The sequence below is a fragment of the Lipophrys pholis genome (genome assembly GCF_963383615.2).
Source record: "Lipophrys pholis genome assembly, chromosome: 14".
NCBI classification, from domain to species: Eukaryota; Metazoa; Chordata; class Actinopteri; order Blenniiformes; family Blenniidae; genus Lipophrys; species Lipophrys pholis.
The window spans coordinates 27763739-27782851 of record NC_137633.1 but is presented as its reverse complement, the minus strand read 5'-3'; the positions used below and the strand labels follow the sequence as shown (position 1 = coordinate 27782851).

Genomic DNA, 19113 nt, shown 5'->3' with positions numbered 1-19113 from the left:
GTTCCACCTCGGGAGTGCTTCCTAAACATTTCTCAAAGTGTCCGTGACTCTGACCCTTGTTGTGTAAAACAAGACGCCCAAATCCCACTGAAACTTTGGTGTTTTCACTCGAAACCATCATGTGAATCGGGTGTAAATAAGGTGGTGGTGCTTCATGGCGTCATGAGATTTTTCAAATGAAGCATCGTTTGGATCTTCTGACACACTGTGTTCGCCACATCCCGACACATTGAGGTGGACTTCTGTTTGACGTCTCTGTAGCTCCGCCTAGTGGAGGGAAACTGCACAACGGCAAAACAGCCTTCTGGTGGCGGGACATTGAATCATCCAGCTCATTTTCTACTCAGCCTCATATCCACAGTGCTTAGTGAGTACGAGGTAAATAAAATCTACATTCTTAGAGTGAAACATCACAACATTAAAGAGAACCATGATGCTTTACGGTCAGTTTTTACATTTTTATCCTCTCCACTGGCTGACTCTGTTTTCTGGGAGGACTCGTAAAGCCGCACGCACATTTACACACACACACACACACACACACACACACACACACACACACACACACACACACACACACACACACACACACACACACACACACACACACCATTGCATGTTTATTCGGATGGTCTGAGGAAGATCTGTGATGGCAGTCGGAGCCGAGAGCTTTGAGCAATGTTTGTGACCACGGGGTTGCCGGTTCCAATCTGAAAGCCTGAGGCAGCGTCCAGGCAGGGAAATCGATGGGAAGTGTCACGTGCCCTTGAGCAGAGGAAAGGGTTGCAGGGCCAACTCTGTGCCGGGGAGTCCGGGTGGTCTGAGCTGCGCTGGTTATGTCATTCAGGTTTCCAGGACGGCTTACTTTAAGGGAGCGGGGGGGGTTTGGGTGGTGGTGGGGGTGGGGGTGGTGGTGGTGGGGGTGGGGGGTGTTTCACTTTGCTGGTGCACATGACGACTCGTATCGGCCACGTGTGGCTGAGGATGACTGCTGCAGCTGCTCTGCTGCTGCCAGGAAACCAAAACCTTTCACATTTTATCACAACGAGATGGATAATAACATTTACTGAACTGAAGCTTGGTTTATAAATGTGATGTTGCAAAGCTTTCGGAAAAACACGGTTTTTAAGGGGAAAAAAAATCATAAAAATAGTATAATTTTGATGTTGTGAGTAAATCTGTAGAAAATCCTGAAGCTTCACTTTTCCCAACCTGGAAAATTCAACATGAACGCCAAAATAAAAACAGTCCAATTAATTATTTTCAACCTTTGGTTTCACATTTATTCCAGATTAAATCTTCTTTAATCCAAATCCGGCTGATGACATTGTTATTTCAGGACTTATTTCTTCTCAGTCCAGCTTTTAGTGGAGATTTGTTATTACAATGGTTTTTTTCCATAATAATTCATTAGAGAATTACATTTTTACGTTTGTTCATTATCTAAATACTCTATTCTCATTCAGTTTTACTCTTTTGTTTTTTTGGTAATATTTTTATTTCCTTTATTATTTATTTTGTCCTAATTAAAAAATGCTTCAGGCGTCTATTAATCTTGCCGTTTAATAACTAAGTGTCTGTATGTGTGTGGGAGTGTGTGTTAATCTGTCATGAAGCACTATTCACTATCTAAAGCTGGTTTGTTTTTTCTTTATAAGTATATCTGCTGCCTGCATCGCTGCAACGAGCAGTATGGAGATGTTTGTGCATACATCGGATTAGACGCTGCAGCGTTTAGCTTAGTGAGATTAGCAGATTTACCACCAGATTCCATCATATAATCTCATGTGAGTCTGCAGACGGCCAAGAAGGTCAAAGCTTATCATAAATCACATTTCTGCCGTTGTTCTTCTTGTTGGAGGGCAACAGATCAACACGGCTGCTGGAATCACGTCACTCAGGCAGAATCTGCTTCTGGAAACACGACGTTAATCTGCTGAACGGCGGCGACGAAGACACACAGAATAAAGTGGTCACACCGAGTTGATGTTCACACAGAAGATGACCTGATTCAGTGGATCAATCCCAGCATGCCTTGCTGTGATTTGACAGCTGGACTGGTCATTGTGACGAAAGATATCGCAGGTATTCTGAGTTTGCATGTTCTCTCTGAGAGCGTGAACTCCTACACCAGGAGTGTCAAACACATTTTAGTTCAAGGGTCACAAACAGCCCAATGTCATCCTGAGTGAACTGGACCAGTCAAATATCGCTATAATACCTTTAAATTTAGACTTTCACGTTTTTGTCTGTAGTGGTGAGAGTATAAGTGATGAAAATGTCTATACTTTCACAAAACCAAACGATAACAACAGAACATCACAACATAAAGATAAATTTAAAGTCATATGATCCACCTTTTCAAAACTTTCACTAGATCTGGTCGCTCCAGAAACCTTCAGTATTCTAAGTTTCTAGCTCCTCCTTGATTTTCCTCATTTGAATATTGGATCATAGGAGCTGCATTCAGAATCTGCTGTGTCTGTGTGAGCTGGACAGGCTCCGCCCACACGTGCCCATCTTGGGAAGAGGAGGAAGTACTTCCTCTCGTGGTGCCATGTGCCAGAGCAGGGCCGCCTAATTGTGGGAGGAGTCAAAGGGAGGGCCTACCTTGATTGTGATTGGCTAAACCCCCGATGACACTATATAGGGTTTGATTCTGATTGGCTGGTTGGAGCAACACACTTTTTAAAACCTGAAACAAGCCAGAGAGAGAGAGGACAGACTGTCTTCACTTCTGGGACGTCAGTCCATGTATGGGGACGATTAGTACTGCTGGAGAACCATCAGAAAGTGAATTTTGCATAATATGAGCTCATTGATGAAACCTGGAGGAGCAAAATCCAGTGGAATTCCAGAAAACCTTTCCTGCAGCTGTTGCATTGCTGAGGCTAGTTTGATAGCAACCAGGAAGCTACTTTCATGGCAGCATCACAAGATCTAAGTTTCAGTGTCGTGTCGATTCCAAAACTGAAGGAAACTGCATTAAAAAATCAATGGCATTATTTTACTATTGGAGCCTTGGTTTCTGCCTGATGTTTGACAAGTGTGTGTGTGTGTGTGTGTGTGTGTGTGTGTGTGTGTGTGTGTGTGTGTGTGTGTGTGTGTGTGTGTGTGTGTGTGTGTGTGTGTGTGTGTGTGTGTGTGTGTGTGTGTGTGTGTTTCACCTGTGTCATCTCCGTTTCATTTCCCTTCACAACATAATCAAGTTGTTCTTCTTCAAATTAAATCTGGAGCTCGTTTGTGACCTGAAATATGCCCTCGTCCCCTCGGCAATACTCATAGCTCCAAGCCTGCTCACACACACACACACACACACACACACACACACACACACACACACACACACACACACACACACACACACACACACACACACATCGATAGTGAGGGACTTGCGGGAGGCGATATTCTGATAGCTCCTGCAGTGATGTGTGCGGGCAGCAGGGTAACAAGAACCAGCTGCTCCCCTCATCCATGTCTTACATGTCAATGTCTTACTCCTTACTCTTTCTCCTCCTCTTCATCATCTTCCTTTTCTTCATCTTCATCTTCATCATCCTCCTCCCTCCTTGTCCTTCATCTTTCGTATTATTTCCAAATGTTATGATTCTCTCTATCCCAGCGCCAGCACAAACAAAGACCAACCTACACACACACACACACACACACACACACACACACACACACACACACACACACACACACACACACACACACACACACACACACACACACACAGACACACACAGCAGACGAGCTAATGAAGGTTGTTCCCCGTCAAGCGGAGGAGCAGGATTCCCTCTCTGATTGATGACATTGAGGTGATAGCTGTTGCTGTTTGTGCATCACTACTCGCTGCTGCGCAGTATTTCCAGCAGTATTTCCATTATTACTACTCTGTTGCAGACGCGTCCACCTCAGGAGCCCTCTGCTTCCTCTTTTTACCTTCTCCTTCCCTTTTAAAATCATCAAGCGAAGAGTATTAACGGTGCAGAGATGTGTTGGCATCCTAATGAGTGGAACACCACATCCTGACATCTGGCACAAGGACAAAAGGACGCCACACACACCACACACACACCACACACACACCACACACACACCGCACACACTGCCGCCGCTCCATCCCGCACAATACTAGACTACAAATCAGTTGTATCCCATCATTTCTGCAGGCCTGCGCTCAACATGGCTGCAGAATATCGAGTGTCACATGTGAGGAGCATTCAGGTTTTCCAGTGTTGATTCAGACGGGAGGGAATGGCAGAGCAGAGGATTCCAGAGGGATCCATGCAAAACATCACAACAGCAAACATGTTAAAGGTTGTGTGTGTGTGTGTGTGTGTGTGTGTGTGTGTGTGTGTGTGTGTGTGTGTGTGTGTGTGTGTGTGTGTGTGTGTGTGTGTGTGTGTGTGTGTGTGTGTGTGTGTGTGTGCGCGTGCGCTTTGTGCTACATGCTAACTCCTGCTGAACTTTGACCTGGAGCTCAATGTGACTAATGGGGATCAGACAGATTTTTAATTTGAATTCTTAACGTCGCATTATGAGTCAAAACAGATCGAACTGCTGCTCGAGAAAAGCAGATTCACATTAAAACTGCAGAAAGTCACACTGAGTAATTTACACAAAGTTGTGTACAATTGTGTCACTCCCAACATATGAATATCTGCTTTAAAGATTTCTTTCAGAATATTTTATTTACCTTTTTTACAGCTGTCGGCATTTTAGTATCTTATTAGTTCATAAATCCCTTTGAAGAATCTACAACATCCAGATTGAACATTGAAGAATATTACAGTTTTAACACCAATGACCATAAGCTTATACTAATATCTATGCTGTTCTGCGACTGTGATCTTTTAGGTCCTAATAACTCCGATAATCCAGCCTCGTCCAACATGACCAGGGTTCTTCCTCCATCAACAGTGAAAAATAAAATTCTTCCCCTCTTGTGTATTAATCCAAACAAAGCTCAAACATTTATTTCCTTGATTTGTCACTTGGTGTTTTTAGTGCGATTACAGGCTGTCATGTGTAAGAATAGAATAGTAATTCTTTATTAATCCCAGAGGGAAATTCTTTTTTCACTAAGTGTTTGCTCCTCCACTCCGTGCTCTTTTCTTTTTGAAGTGTTCAGTTTCTTCTGAAATCAGGTGTTGACACAGTTTATTTGCGCTGTGACTGGCTTGTCCTCTTCGCCTGTTTTGTGTACTGTGGTTGTTTAGTCAAGGTGTTCTCCACAAACACTCTGGTCATCCTCGTGTTTGCTGAGTGTTGCCGTTGGCGGAGTCTCGGCAGAACTTTTGAACTAACGTGTTTGTCAATGACCACAATGGGAGAAAGGTACTTTTCCACATGTGGTACTTCACATTCTTCATATTTATTCTGGTTGTTTTGTGTGTCTTTAGTTTGAATCGTCCAGTTTTCTACCTGTGAGTTTCCTCGGAGCAGTTTCAGGGATGATTGCAGAAGTGATGTGACTCTACGGAGTCTTCTCAGTTTGCAGGTGGAACTCTTTTTAATGAGCCACAGCCCCCTTGAGCCTTGTGAGTGTTGCAGAAAGCCTGGCATTATTATTGTTTTCTGGTTTTATAAGCTCAGCAGGAGGCCAAAGAGGGACACTGGAGCAGTGTGGCTGATCGGAGCACAATTCAATCGCAGGTCAGCAGGAAAGTGCTCGTGGTCCTCACAGCTGCACTCTCTGCACACCTTATTGCTTTTCAGCGGTCAAGTCGGTTCACAACTGGTGATTTATCACTCGCTAACACACTCTCACACGCCACGCTGTGAGCTCGCCGGAGGCTCTTCCCTCGTCGTCCTGCTGATGACGCTCCGCAGAGGCCCCACAGGGTCGCTCCAGAGGCCCGGCACTGCAGCCGCCATCACCCCCACCTCAGACGGAAACCTCCCAACCTCTGCAGTGCCGCTCTGTCGAGGACAGTTCTTGATTTTAGGAAGCCAAGCACCCGACACCAGCCTGGCACTATAAATGAAAACATCCCAGTGTTTGACATTGTGGAGTGTGAGGGGTTAACGATGATGATCTGCAGCGTTGTGTGGCGCGATGCCCTTTCTCTGAAGCTTGGCAGGCTGCTGCTATTTTGGAATGAAGTGAACTGTTGACAATTGGCTTTTTATTAAGACTGACTAACAGTGCTGGAGGCGATCACCTTCATACCAACGGTCCAGACCGCAGCTGAGCTCCAGAACGACCAACATCTGGCAGCGTCTGGAGCCTCCAAACCAGCGGTGTCAAGAGCCCACCCAGGCAAAGTTACTTTTCACATAAAGTATCCTAAATAAGTAACTATTTCTTACTTCAGGCATCTGGATTTGAGTTCATAACAATTAGACCGGCGGTGTCAAACATCAGGCCCGTGGACCAAAACTGGCCATAAGAGGCTTCAAAGATTTTAAAGAAAACCTTGGTATTTTAACAAACACGACGCTGAGATCTCCTGATGCTGCCATGAAAGCTCCCTGGTTGCTTTCAAACTAGCCTCAAAGCCACGCTGTCAGGGGGAGTCTGTAAAAACTCCCAGAATGCAACAGTTTTCTGGACTTTTCACTGGATTTTACAGCAGAAGGTTTTATTAAAATTGGCTTGATCTTGAGAATTTCTGTACCATTTGTTTGGTTTTGTGAAGATATGGACATTTTCATCACGTACGTATACTCTGCACACAACAAAGAAAATCCTTAAATTCAAGGTTATTCAGGTTCTACTTTATTGCTCCAGTTCAAGCAGGAGGTCATTGGGCTGAGTGTGGCCCCTGAACTTAAATGTGTTTGATTGACCTGATTTACACAGAAGTTTGGTTTATTTCAAATAGATTTCGTTTTAAATAAGTCAAACTCATACAGTAACAGACACATGAACATTTGTGTTGTTTTTCAATTATTTCAGTTAAGGTAAACATGAGACAATATTGTTGAATATTAGAATCTAATGTGGGATAAATGAAAACATTGAAGTAGATGTTTAATGTCCACGTGGTTTCAGATTGGCTGTTATGATGAATTGGCTGTCGTCTCTCGCCTCGAATCACATCAGCAGCATTTCTAAAGCAGCCGTTTGTTCACTTTCTTCTCTTTCTTCTCTTTCTTTCATCTTCATGACTGTGACTTCTGCTCTGTGCCCACCAGAGGTCGCACAAATTAATCGGGATTTATCACTTTTCTTTCTTATTTTTTTTTTTGTCGTTTTGAATTTGTGGAGTATGAAAGCGTCACGCAAAGAAAACATAATTTATTCCTGTTGCAATATGTATGCTGCACATGTGAAGATTACTGCAACAATAAACGGCGTTAACTTGTGAGGTACCGCAGCGGATCATGAACATTTACTTTGAGGCCCCGTTTCCATGACAACTGTAGAACCCCTTTGACATTTAACGAGGGAAAACACAACTTTCTGGAAACTTTCAGGCTCCGTCTATGTGTAGACGGCGGAAACGCTGCTCCTGGTCCTGCTCCTGGTCCTGGTCCTGGTCCTGGTCCTGGTCCTGGTCATCACGACTGTAGTAACAAGAAGTTGTGCACAGGCTCAGTAGAGCCCATCAGAGCCCATCAGAGCCCATTTCCTCTGTGGTGTCATGATTCCCAGTCCATATTCTCCTGGGATTTAATAGTTTTGTTTTGAAAGTCAACGTGATAACAGTCCAACTAGGCGGTCTGTCCACTAGAATGAATGTGTTCTCTCATTGTTATTGTTTAGAGCCCATTGTTCTCTGCTGCATGTGTGAGTGTGGTTTCATTACGAAAACAAACGGCACCAACTAGTGGCCCAATATGAAGGCTCCATTGTTTTTAGAACGTTGCCATGTAGACGTAGAAGTTTTCTGAAACAAAAACACAAAAACGATGCCTTTTCACTTGAAACATGTAAATGAGGCCTAAATCTCACTTCTCTGCTCCCGACACCTTCCAATGCTTTGGCGGCCACATGGTTCTCGACTCAGCTGTTTGTTACAGGAGCTTCGTTCTGCTCTTCATATCTGTAGAAAAGCTGTGATCACTGGAATATTTCGCCTCGTTGATGGAAAATTACTCTTCAAATCATCTCGATGTAACTTTGTAGGCTCTTGATTTTTCTTTCTTTGATTCTTGAGTGTGAATCAACAAAGTGAAGGAGGCACAGCTCACAAAGAGCTCGATCCCTGGAGCTGCACTCAGAGTTCAAGGTCACCGAGTCGATGTGAGTCTTGTGTTTGTAAATGAACTATTTCAAGAAGACTGAACACAACGGCTTCAAACACATTCTTCAACAGTCTTCATTCACATCCAGCACCAGCCGACTCACACATTAAAGTCAACAGCAACTAACAACGGCAATATGTCCTTCAACTGCACACAAACGGGAATCAAACACACAATCCCAGTACTAAAGACGTCAGTCCACCAAAGAAAAGCCGCTGACAGTTGAAACTTGGAACAGAGATTCAAATCTCCAGGATTGGCCCGTTTCACAGCTGACTTGAAGAGAGCAGGCAGTTTGGGTTCAGTGTCGGGGACAATCCAGCACAACATCTGGCTGCAGCGGTTCACGCTGGCCTGTTCCCTCTGCTGCAAAATAATCTCACACATTGCAAAAAGTCAGTGGCATTTCCGTCTGCATCCTGTTCCTGCCCTGTGATGTCTCGGGATGGGAACCTTTCACATTTGAACAGGTACGGTATCGATACCCTGTACCTGGGAATCCATACCGGTACTCAACGGTACCCATTTTGAGTACTTTTGTGTGTTTATATGGTAATAAATATTCATTCATTTAATAATAAAATCTAAAAAAAAAATTGATTTGGCATATTTATTTCTCAATATGTAAACTTTAACAAGTATATCAAAACAGCATTGCTGCTGTTTCACAAATTTCTTCAACATGAAAACTCTGAACTACAACTATGCAGTGTTTTTTCTTAATAATGCCCAAATTAAAACTCCACGTCCTGTTCATTTCCTCTCTGGAAACATTGTGATGGTAGATCTGTAGATCTCTGGTGGTAGATCTGAGGCTGTCAAATTGTAGACTCTTCAGCCTTGAGAAAAATGTCGTTCTGAACCAGCGAGCCTAATCTGCCTCGCGTCTTGATAAGTGGAGCCTCTCCAGCGTTTTCTCTCCACCATCTCTCCGTTGTCTGAACGCGCAGCTGCTGACATCATTACGCTTACGTGCAATGCTGTATTTGTTTTTGTATGTATTTTGATCTCCATTAGCTGTAACAAGTACAGCTACTCTTCCTGTGTTCAAGTCTGGCTCAGTAAATTGCCTACTCCTCCAGTACCTCAGTCACAAGGATTCGTTTAGGTACTGAAACTTTTTACCGTTTGATTGTACGTGAATAAGTACTCAGTACTGCTGTAGAATTCGGTCGGTACTGAATTCGGTACCCATTCCTCGTCCCAATGCTGATGTTTTGAAAACCTGAGGAAATCCTCATTGCTGCATTTTGCTAGTAAACTTCCAGATTGTGTGAAAATGTTTCATGTCCTGACTTTGTAAGCTGCAAACTCTGCTACAAGGATAACGAAAAATACGATTACAATATCTGCAACACAACTACAAAATTCATGACACACTTTTACAAAAGCTGTATAACTGCTCAGCTTCACCACAACAAACCTCTGGCTCTTCTGGGATTCTGCAAATATTCTGATTCTGTGAAGTTAGGTGACGACGAGCAGAGCGACAAAACAAACCCAGGAGCTGAAACACAACGAGACCAAAGCTTTTCAATTCGCTGTTTGTTGTGGTTCATGTCTTCTTGACGGCAGATACTCTCTTTACACCACAACATTCTCAAGTGAAAACACTAAACTCTGTAGCGTCCTTCCACACGACAATGCTGCTCGCAGTCGCTGAAAAATGCAACTTTTTGAAAACGGCTCCCATGGTGGAACTTTTTGAAAACAAAACGGGTGAAAACAAACTTCTCTGAAACACTCGGGCTCCGAGGAGACGGAGGGAACTCTACTGGTCCTGCACCTCATGGCTGTAGTAACTCGTTGTTCTGCACATGCTCAGTAGATGGACAGTAACAACGACGGCAGCTTCCAGTGTCATGACACGCTAACTACATCACTTCCAGTGTTTCTGCTGTTGCCGTGGAAGCTGACATCCTTTTCAAAACTTTGTCATGTAAACGTGAACATTTCCTGAAATAAACGCAGAATGATTTTCACTTGATCGCGTGTCAACAAGTTTAAACTGCTCTTTTTCACCACCACACGTTTTAAAGGGAGAGCAGAACGGAACGCAAGAATGTGGTTGTTAAACCATCTCCACGATTCCAGATTTGATCTTTTCATTTACAGAATTTATTCTTTCCATTTCCCCTCCGTTGATCTTCATTCGACACCTCCTTCGCTCCCCCGAGGTACACCCAGCAGCTGCCGCGTTAATAAGATTTGACTCTTCTGTCAAAGATGGAGGCAAATGTAAATCCAACCCTCCAACTTGGCTGCATCACTTCAGGCGCCTATAGGTGGAGGAACATCCACTTTGTAATCCAACTCGCCTGCTTGTATTGACATTTACCGAGACGCCAGCCGCCACATGGCCCGGCTGCTCACTGGTTAAGTGGAACGCAGCCGTCGTTACACCTGGGCTGCATGATTGGGGTGTTGTGAGAACACTTGAATTATCCTGCGGGGAGAAAGCGCCCTGGCTCACTGAGTGACGCATTTGCCCTTGCAGTGAGTAACAGTTCTTATGCAAAGCAGAGCCACCGGCCATACCGCACACCGTGATGTTATATTTGCAGGCTTATGCAAATGACTGACCTTTCACAGAGCATTTACATCAGGGTGAGAAATTAACTTCTTGATCCAATGGCTGCCGTGTCTGTTAGATTTATACATTCAACCAAACCGTTCATCATAACATCCCAGCCAATAACCCAGGATAAGAAGATGCTGTTTTATCAAGTCGGTTTTCATCATTGTGAATTATAAATGCTTGTTTTAAATCTGTTCGCGTGTTTGTCTTGGAGCTTAATTGAAAATTCTCTGCAATCCAGAATTCATCCAGTGTGAACAAAAGGACAAATAATTTGCATACTGTGTGTGTGTGTGTGTGTGTGTGTGTGTGTGTGTGTGTGTGTGTGTGTGTGTGTGTGTGTGTGTGTGTGTGTGTGTGTGTGTGTGTGTGTGTGTGTGTGTGTGTGTGTGTGTGTGTGTGTGTGTGTGTGTGTGTGTGATTTGAATGTCTTAATCTCTTTGTTAGATTTCCATCTTGACAAGCTTTGGTCACAACACTTATTTGCTTGATTGAAATGACTTGTGTGAATGTGTGAATGTGTGAGTGTGTTCCTGTGATGCTCACAGAGACACACAGAGACACACTCACACCAGTTCACCCTCAACATGTTTGTGACCTGTGTGAGGAAATTGGACTGCAAACACAGGTACGGGTGGAATAGGTTTGACCGGCTGCTGCTCATTACATTTTCTTTGCAGACGACACTGAACCCTGACTTCAAATGGTGTGAATGAATGAATGAATGGATGAATGGATGAATGAGGCTAATTAAGTGATGAAGGGCCTGATTTACTAATATACTGATTAAAGTGTGCTAAATTGCAAATTTGCAGAAATAAGATGGCACTTTCAGTGTGTGTGTGTGTGTGTGTGTGTGTGTGTGTGTGTGTGTGTGTGTGTGTGTGTGTGTGTGTGTGTGTGTGTGTGTGTGTGTGTGTGTGTGTGTGTGTGTGTGTGTGTGTGTGTGTGTGTGTGTGTGTGTGTGTGTGTGTGTGTGTGTTGTGAAGTGATTAACACCGTGAGTTAAATCAAGGTCAAACACTATTGAAATGAGAGTTTTGTGTGATTGAGACTGTTAACATGAGAACGATCTTCTGGAAACTGCTGCTGTGTTTGTCTGCTTGCGTTCATCAGTGATGAGGAGAAGTTCAGAACCTCACAAGCACAAACATGTCGAGTTGGACGTGTTGATGCAGAAGCTGAATGGACACTGTGTTGTTTAGAATCCTCCTTTAGCAGATCACTGCATGCAAATAGTTTTTATGCTCAAGTTTTAATAGATCTGAACTATATGAGTAAACTATATTAAGGATGGTGCCGATCCGATCCAGTATCGCTATCGGGTTCCGATACCAACGTAATTCATGGACTGGAAATTTCCGCTCCAACCTGCGGTGATTTTTGATCCATGATCCTCGTCTGCTTCATGTTACTGAAATGATCCCCAGTGTTTCCCTGCTGCTGCTCTGCTCGCTGGCTGCAAACTGTGGACTGGATTTCCTGAAGGGAGGCGGGTCTCAATGAGACCAGGAGGAATGAGGCAGGAAATCCATTCCACAGTTTGCAGCCAGCGAGCAGGCTAGGGAAGTAGCACTGTGCTATCCAACTTTTCATGACAACATGTTGCTGTTTGGACGGATTTTACACTGAAAACACCACAAAGCAACACAGCAATGTGGATGTTAGCAAAGCAACACAGCAACGTGGATGTTAGCAAAGCAACACAGCAACGTGGAATGTTTTCTAAGCCGTTGCACAGCGAGGCGGTCGCTCTGCAGCAAGGCGTCATTTTAAATCGCCAGCTCGCCGAGGAGAACAGCGCTGACCGCAGCGTCTAAACAATGATGTCAGCAGGTGATTCACACCTCCGTGAAGCTGTGTCCTATTCCACACATAACTCTGGAAATAGTCCCAATCGTTTGTGCTGGGTTAGTGAGGGAAACATTGTGTTGGTGCTGCCTTGCTAAAGAATTTCCCCAGGGATTAATAAAGTGATTCTGAGTTTTAAAGATAGAACTAGTTTATTATGAGATGATGACGTCACGCAGACCCCCAGATTGTCCAAATTAAAGAATAAAAGTTTGTACTGCTTCATTTCTGACCTGATACTAACCTCAAGTTGTGTTTTGAGAGAATACATACAAATATTCCCACATTTCATATTTGCCTGTTGAGAGGAGTTTATTACATTCTCATATGAAATCAACAATCATGATAATGTTCTGATTAAAGCAAACAGCTCTGGTATCGGAATAGTATCGGTGTCGGCAGATATCCAAATTCAGGTGTCGGGATCCAATCGGAAGTGAAAAAACGTGGATCAGTACTTCACTAAACTATATTGTCTCATTTAACATCCAAATGTTACATTGAAAGACCCTGAACTCAAACCGGGGTTCTTCTAGATGTGAAGTGGGCAAGCTACCCACTGCCCTACCGTGAGACCTTTACAATACAGAAGAAAAACATTTGACCTCCCAACTGAATCCAGTATTTCCCTTCTGTTCTGTTGTTGTGCTAACAAGAGGACTGGGAATCGAACTCTGGTTCTTGTTGAAAACCACTTCCCAGCATTTCAATTTCTGAGAATCCTTTGCCAATGAGGCAATAAATTCCTGTTTTGATTTGCGTGGCCACGAATGACGTTACCATGCACGTCGCGCAGTGACGTCATTCACCAGAGCAGCCAGCAGGAGGCGCAGCGTCAAAGCAGCACAAATGCTTTCAGGGGAAAAGGACGGCAACTGGCAACTGGCAATACTGGCAAAGTGGATATTTCATCAAAGGGAAGAAATATGACCAATATGCAGAAGCATTCTCACACACAGCAGCGATAACTCTGAATGAATGTTGTGTTTTCAATCGTCTCCAGAGTGAATCTCATCCCAGTGGCGACGTTAGCACGTCCTCTGCTGGTCAAACTGCAGGTTTCATCTCCAGATGAGAATCGTTAAAGAACCGAATCGTTTAGCAAAATCAAAAAAGGAATATGAATTATAAAAATCGTATCAATTCCCTTCTGTAGCTCACAATCATGTCACTAAACTAAGGCCACGTTTACACAATGCACGTTTACACAATGTTTTCTAGTGGAAACAGAAAACTTTCCTTGTGTTTTGGGTTCCTGTTACATGACTACGGGGCTCGAAGCCACTGAAAATGCCACTTTTTGAAAATGGCCCCATTCCCTCTTCATGGAAATGGGGAAAACAACTTTTCAGAATTGCTGCTACTGCACATAGTAGTGCACGGCAATAGTAACTAGTAGTTGTGTACATGCTCAGTAGAGCCAATCAGAGCAATGTTTACTCTGTGGTGTCATGACTCCCAGTTCGTATTTTCCTGGACTTGGTAGTTTTATTTTGACAGTCACCGTAATAACAATCCAAATTGGTAGTTTTATTTTGACAGTCACCGTAATAACAATCCAACTTGGTAGTTTTATTTTGACAGTCACCGTAATAACAATCCAACTTGGTAGTTTTATTTTGACAGTCACCGTAACAATCCAACTTGGTGGTCTGTCCACTAGAATGTCCGTGTTCTCCCAGTGTTCATGTTTAGAGCTCATTGTTCTCTGCTGTGTGTGTGTGTGTGTGTGTGTGTGTGTGTGTGTGTGTGTGTGTGTGTGTGTGTGTGTGTGTGTGTGTGTGTTTGCTTTCAGTACTAAAACTAACAACAGCACCAACTAGTGGTTTGACATCCTAACTACATCGTTGTTTCTGGATTTCCCATGGAAACAGACATCATTATGAAAGTGCTGCTGTGTAAACGGGAAACTTTTCTGAAATGAAAAAAACAATGAGTTTTCACTTTAAACGTTGTAATCGAGGCCTGAATAATCAATTCAGTGATTAACCGCTCAAAATCATTTTTAATGCAACAATCATGTGATTCCAGATTCAGTCTGATCTGAGCTGCAACGCTGGAATCAATCTTCTGATTAGTAGATAGGCATGGAAAATAAATATCAATGACCACTTATCAATTTTTCAAATGTGTCCTACGTTTCTTCACGATAATAAAGAAAGGCCAAACTGAAACATCCTTGAGTGAGAACATAACATATATGCACAAATTTCTCTCATTTCTGTAACTCGAACCAACAGCACCAACTAGTGGACCAACATGCTAATTACATTGTTTACAGTGTTTCTGTCATTTCCGTGGAAATGGACGTCGTTTTCTAAAAGTTGCTGTGAAACATGAAACTTTTCTGACACAAAAAGACAAAATGTGGAAACGAGCATTAATCTGGGTTAAAAGCATCAAAACTGTTTCTATGAAGTTTAGCGGCTGTATAACCAGGCTACCTGGCCAACTCGAGGTTTTATATAATTTCCAGAACATTTTACGTTAATATGAGGTGATTAAGGTCACGTCAAATCCCAAAAGTCGAAGAAAATAAATCTTGACTCAATGTGTACTTTCTGTATTTATAATATGCAGAAGAACTTGTTGGATTTTCGCAGTAAATAAAGGAGATATTTCAGGTGAACTAATTAATTGTCGGTGCTGCACGTTCCTGTGATGGCTTGAGAGAATGAAAAGACAACAGCTTGTGAATCCTTCCCTGAGTAACAGTGATGCTGCTCGCTGGATAATGAGTGTGGATTGAGGCAGTTGTTCTGTAGGAAGAAGAGATGAAAGGAAACGGTGGGATTGGCTGGTTTGCTGTTCTGTCAGTTAAGACAAGCAGTTTCTCCAAGGTTGTGACATTTCATGTCCAAATACTCTGCGGTGTGGCAGAAATCCTGTGATAGGACTTAGGAAGGACACCAACCATGTACATGTCCAGATACTTCTTCAACATATCTGGTTCAGATTATATGAGTCAGCCAGTGTTGCCCCTCGTGTATCAGCATGCTGATAGTGAGTATTAACGTTGGGCCGTCTGCTCACATGAGTGTGTGAGCAGCTGAGGGAGTGTGAAGGGAAGTTTGTTGCAGATTTGTTGTTTCTTCTGTCTGAATTGTAAGATTGCGTTTCCACTTGTGTGGCACAAACATGATTAGATAATCTGTGTTGCGCGGTTAATCTGGAGGATGTAAAGTCTGAATCATCGCGGTCACATGTGGGCAGACAGAGCCGGGTTACATTTCATCACGCAAGACTGGAGATTCTGGCAAGTGAACGCCGAGGTGTCAGCATGAATCTGAACCAGGAACCGTCGCTGCGTCTCCTCGCCGCCGTCCAGCGGCTCTGATGCCAGGTAGCAACACGCACGGCGGCTCGCCCGCCATTTACTCCTCAATCATTTCCTTCCCCGTGTTTTAATTTTGTCAAGCTAAAACAGGAAACGTTGACCCTCATGATGGCAGAATCACAGACATGTCAGATGTCATCAGTTTTGACTAGCCGAGAATATTCCCAGACATTTTACTCCACGCCAGATGCTTTGCAGGGAATGTGCCGAGACGGAGACGGAGCGGGATGAAAAAAGTGGTTTGTGTCGCCGCCAGATGTTCCTGCATAACGGCACGATATTGATTTTCCAATTATCTCGGATGTGTCAGCGGCTAATGTTTCTGAAAAGTCATTAAAGGGTGAAAAAGTCATAATTACTTTGAGCATTAAGAAAAAGTGTCTATTTGACTAATAGTTCAGTATTTACACTGATCAGCCACAACATTATGACCAGACAGGTGAGGACCAAGAAAGGACAAGCTGCAGGTAGCATGTAGCATGTAGCTCCTGTAGCTCAGACTCCCATAGTGCTGCAGGGTCTAGTGCCTTCAGACGAGCAGCCAGGTTCCCCTCTAGACCCCCCCGGTCCAGGTCCTGGTCTACAGCGTGAAGGACCTTAGTTTCAGGTCCTGGTCCAGGTCTAGGTCCTGGTCCACAGCGTGAAGGACCTTAGTTTCAGGTCCAGGTCCAGGTCCAGGTCCAGGTCCTGGTCCACAGCGTGAAGGACCTTAGTTTCAGGTCCAGGTCCATGTCCAGGTCCACAGTGTGAAGGACTCTAGTCCACAGCCAAGCATCTTTGTTAAAATGTATTGGTTCTGGTTCTGATGGGATCTAAAGGGAGTGTTTATGAGTCAGTATTTATTGATTTTTATTAGAAACTCTGTACTACTTTATGTAAAATGCGATAAATGTCAGTTTTTGTTTAAAAGGAAACAAATTGTTTATAATTAAATGAGGTCGTATGTTTTCTGTTGCATATTTATAATTGGGCTTAATAAGAATACTCAGTTATTCGATGGAATACTCTTTGACCAAAACATTGGATATCTGCAGTCCTGCATCACAGGGAGGTCCACATGGCACCAGGCTGCTTTATGGAAAGTTGATGCAACGTGAAGTTTTGGACGTTGGACCAACCTCAGCTTTGTTACACACATTTCTCAGGAGACGCTGTTCTCTGATAGAAAAATGGAGGTTGGTCATCAGCAGCTTCAGATGTTAACTCATCCAAACTCCCCGCTTCCAATGGAGCATCGGTGGGATGGCGGGACGAAGGTCTGTAGCGCCAGTCCGGGGCCTTCACGATATCAGGCGTGTTGGTGGTAATGTTTTGGCTGATTGACGTCAACATGTCAAGGACAAACACAGTTTGAACACTGAGATGAAAAGAATCTGGTGAAACTCTGTACCTCTGGAGCTGTAAGTGTCTGAACCGGTTCAGTTTCCTGTCGTTTGCTCTGGACGGAGCGTAAAGTCACTACAAGCTGTCGCCAGGCAGCCGCCGCTCCTTCTACATTATTCTGGATTTGCTATGAAAGAAACAAACATTTCCAGAAGGTCAAAAAATTATTGTTTTTAACTGTGAAATTATCAGATGACGGCTTCATATTAATATGTTGTGTCCTCATTCCTCCCAGTGTGTGTGTGTGTGTGTGTGTGTGTGTGTGTGTGTGTGTGTGTGTGTGTGTGTGTGTGTGGATCCAGCAGATGTATGTAAATGATGCTGGAGGGATTATCTTCATTCAGGGCGAAGCTCCGAGTCGCTGCGGCTCTAAAGAGGACATGTTGCATGTTGGCATTTCTGTGTTGTGCTGAAGAGGTGTGTCTTGACGTGAGGCTGCACGGCGGGCCGCTATAGGCTGGGCGGCGGGCGGGCGGGGGTGGGGCACTAGGACCCAGCAGCAGCACGGTGAGTAGGCTGGCAGAGCGGGGCTGAGTCACTGCATGTGTCTGAGAGGCAGAGTCAGAAACAGAGCAGAGCCAGGGAGCAGAGGTGATCTCACACTCATCAGCACAGGATAACACAACCATGATGGGTTGACTGGGGGGGAGGCGGCTGGAGAGAGGAAGTGTGCATTCGCCACCACTTGCTCAGCCATGGAGACCAACAAAGTTCTTCATTTCGTGCCTTCGGGTAAGTGCATGAAGCTGCGAGCGGCTCCTGAGCTGTGCACGACGAGGGTTTGACTGGGAGAACCTCGGGGTTCCCTACCTAGTGAAACCTGAGAGCCCCCACTGAAAACATGTGCAGCCCACTTCCAGTGTGACGGAGGGCAGATGTTCCCCTGCATGTCTTCTACTGTACACACTCGCTGTGTGCTGCTGTTTGCTGCTGTGTGCACTGTGGAATGTGCCAGTGTTCCGTTAGTGACAGAAATCCTGTTTTTATTTTTCCTTTCGGAGGAGGAGGAGGAGGAGGAGGAGGGGGGGGGGGGGGGGTCACACAAGCTCGCTTCTGCTTCAACAAATATAGATGCTTTTTTGCATTTTTTGCTGCTTGTCTGTTTTTCTCTGTTTTATTTATTTATTTTTTTAAACATATTCTTCTTTTGTATTTGCGGTATGCGGCAGCAGAGCTTTCAGTGTCGTGTTTCATCAGTTGAGGAACCTTGCTGAGAAACAATTGCACAGAGAAGCCGTATACCTGTCGAGCGTGGACGGCTGGAATGCAGCGACGGCCGGGCTCCTCGTGCACTTTCTCATGTGTTGCACTGGCGGGGCTCGTGCACGAGACAGATGGACGAGCGCTCGCACAAGAAACACCGTTTCAACGTGTGTGTGTGTGCGTGTGTGTGTCTGTGTGTGTGTGTGACGGAGGAAGACAGTCTCGTTAGTGTTGGTGACAGCCGCACTAGAGCGGCAAGTTCTCCTCACTGGAAGTCTCCCAGAGCTGCTTGGAGGTGTGATGCTGCTGCTTCACCAAGGCTGCGCGGGAGACTGCGTCTGTGTGTGTGTGTGTGTGTGTGTGTGTGTGTGTGTGTGTTTGTGCAGGATGAGGATTTTTTTGTGAAATATTGTGTGTGACATTGTGAATCATCTTTGTTTGTTGCAGTCAACCTGGTGTGTACGGGTTGTGCTGTGTGTGTGTGTGTGCTCCAGGTAATCCCTGTGTGTGTGTGTGTGTGTGTGTGTGTGTGTGTGTGTGTGTGTGTGTGTGTGTGTGT

The 19113-nt window shown here is 44.3% G+C and overlaps 1 protein-coding gene across 2 annotated transcripts in view; it reads left to right on the top strand.

The window, feature by feature from the left end:
• The first annotated feature begins 17903 nt into the window (after nt 1-17903).
• Nucleotides 17904-19113, top strand: part of slc4a11 (solute carrier family 4 member 11) — a 126499-nt gene continuing 125289 nt past the window's right edge. For both annotated transcript variants that reach the window (XM_080480041.1, XM_080480040.1), the window contains exon 1: nt 17904-18083. In XM_080480041.1, the coding sequence (XP_080336167.1) occupies nt 18047-18083 (37 nt within the window). In that variant the 5' untranslated portion in view covers nt 17904-18046. The remainder of the gene's footprint in view (nt 18084-19113) is intronic.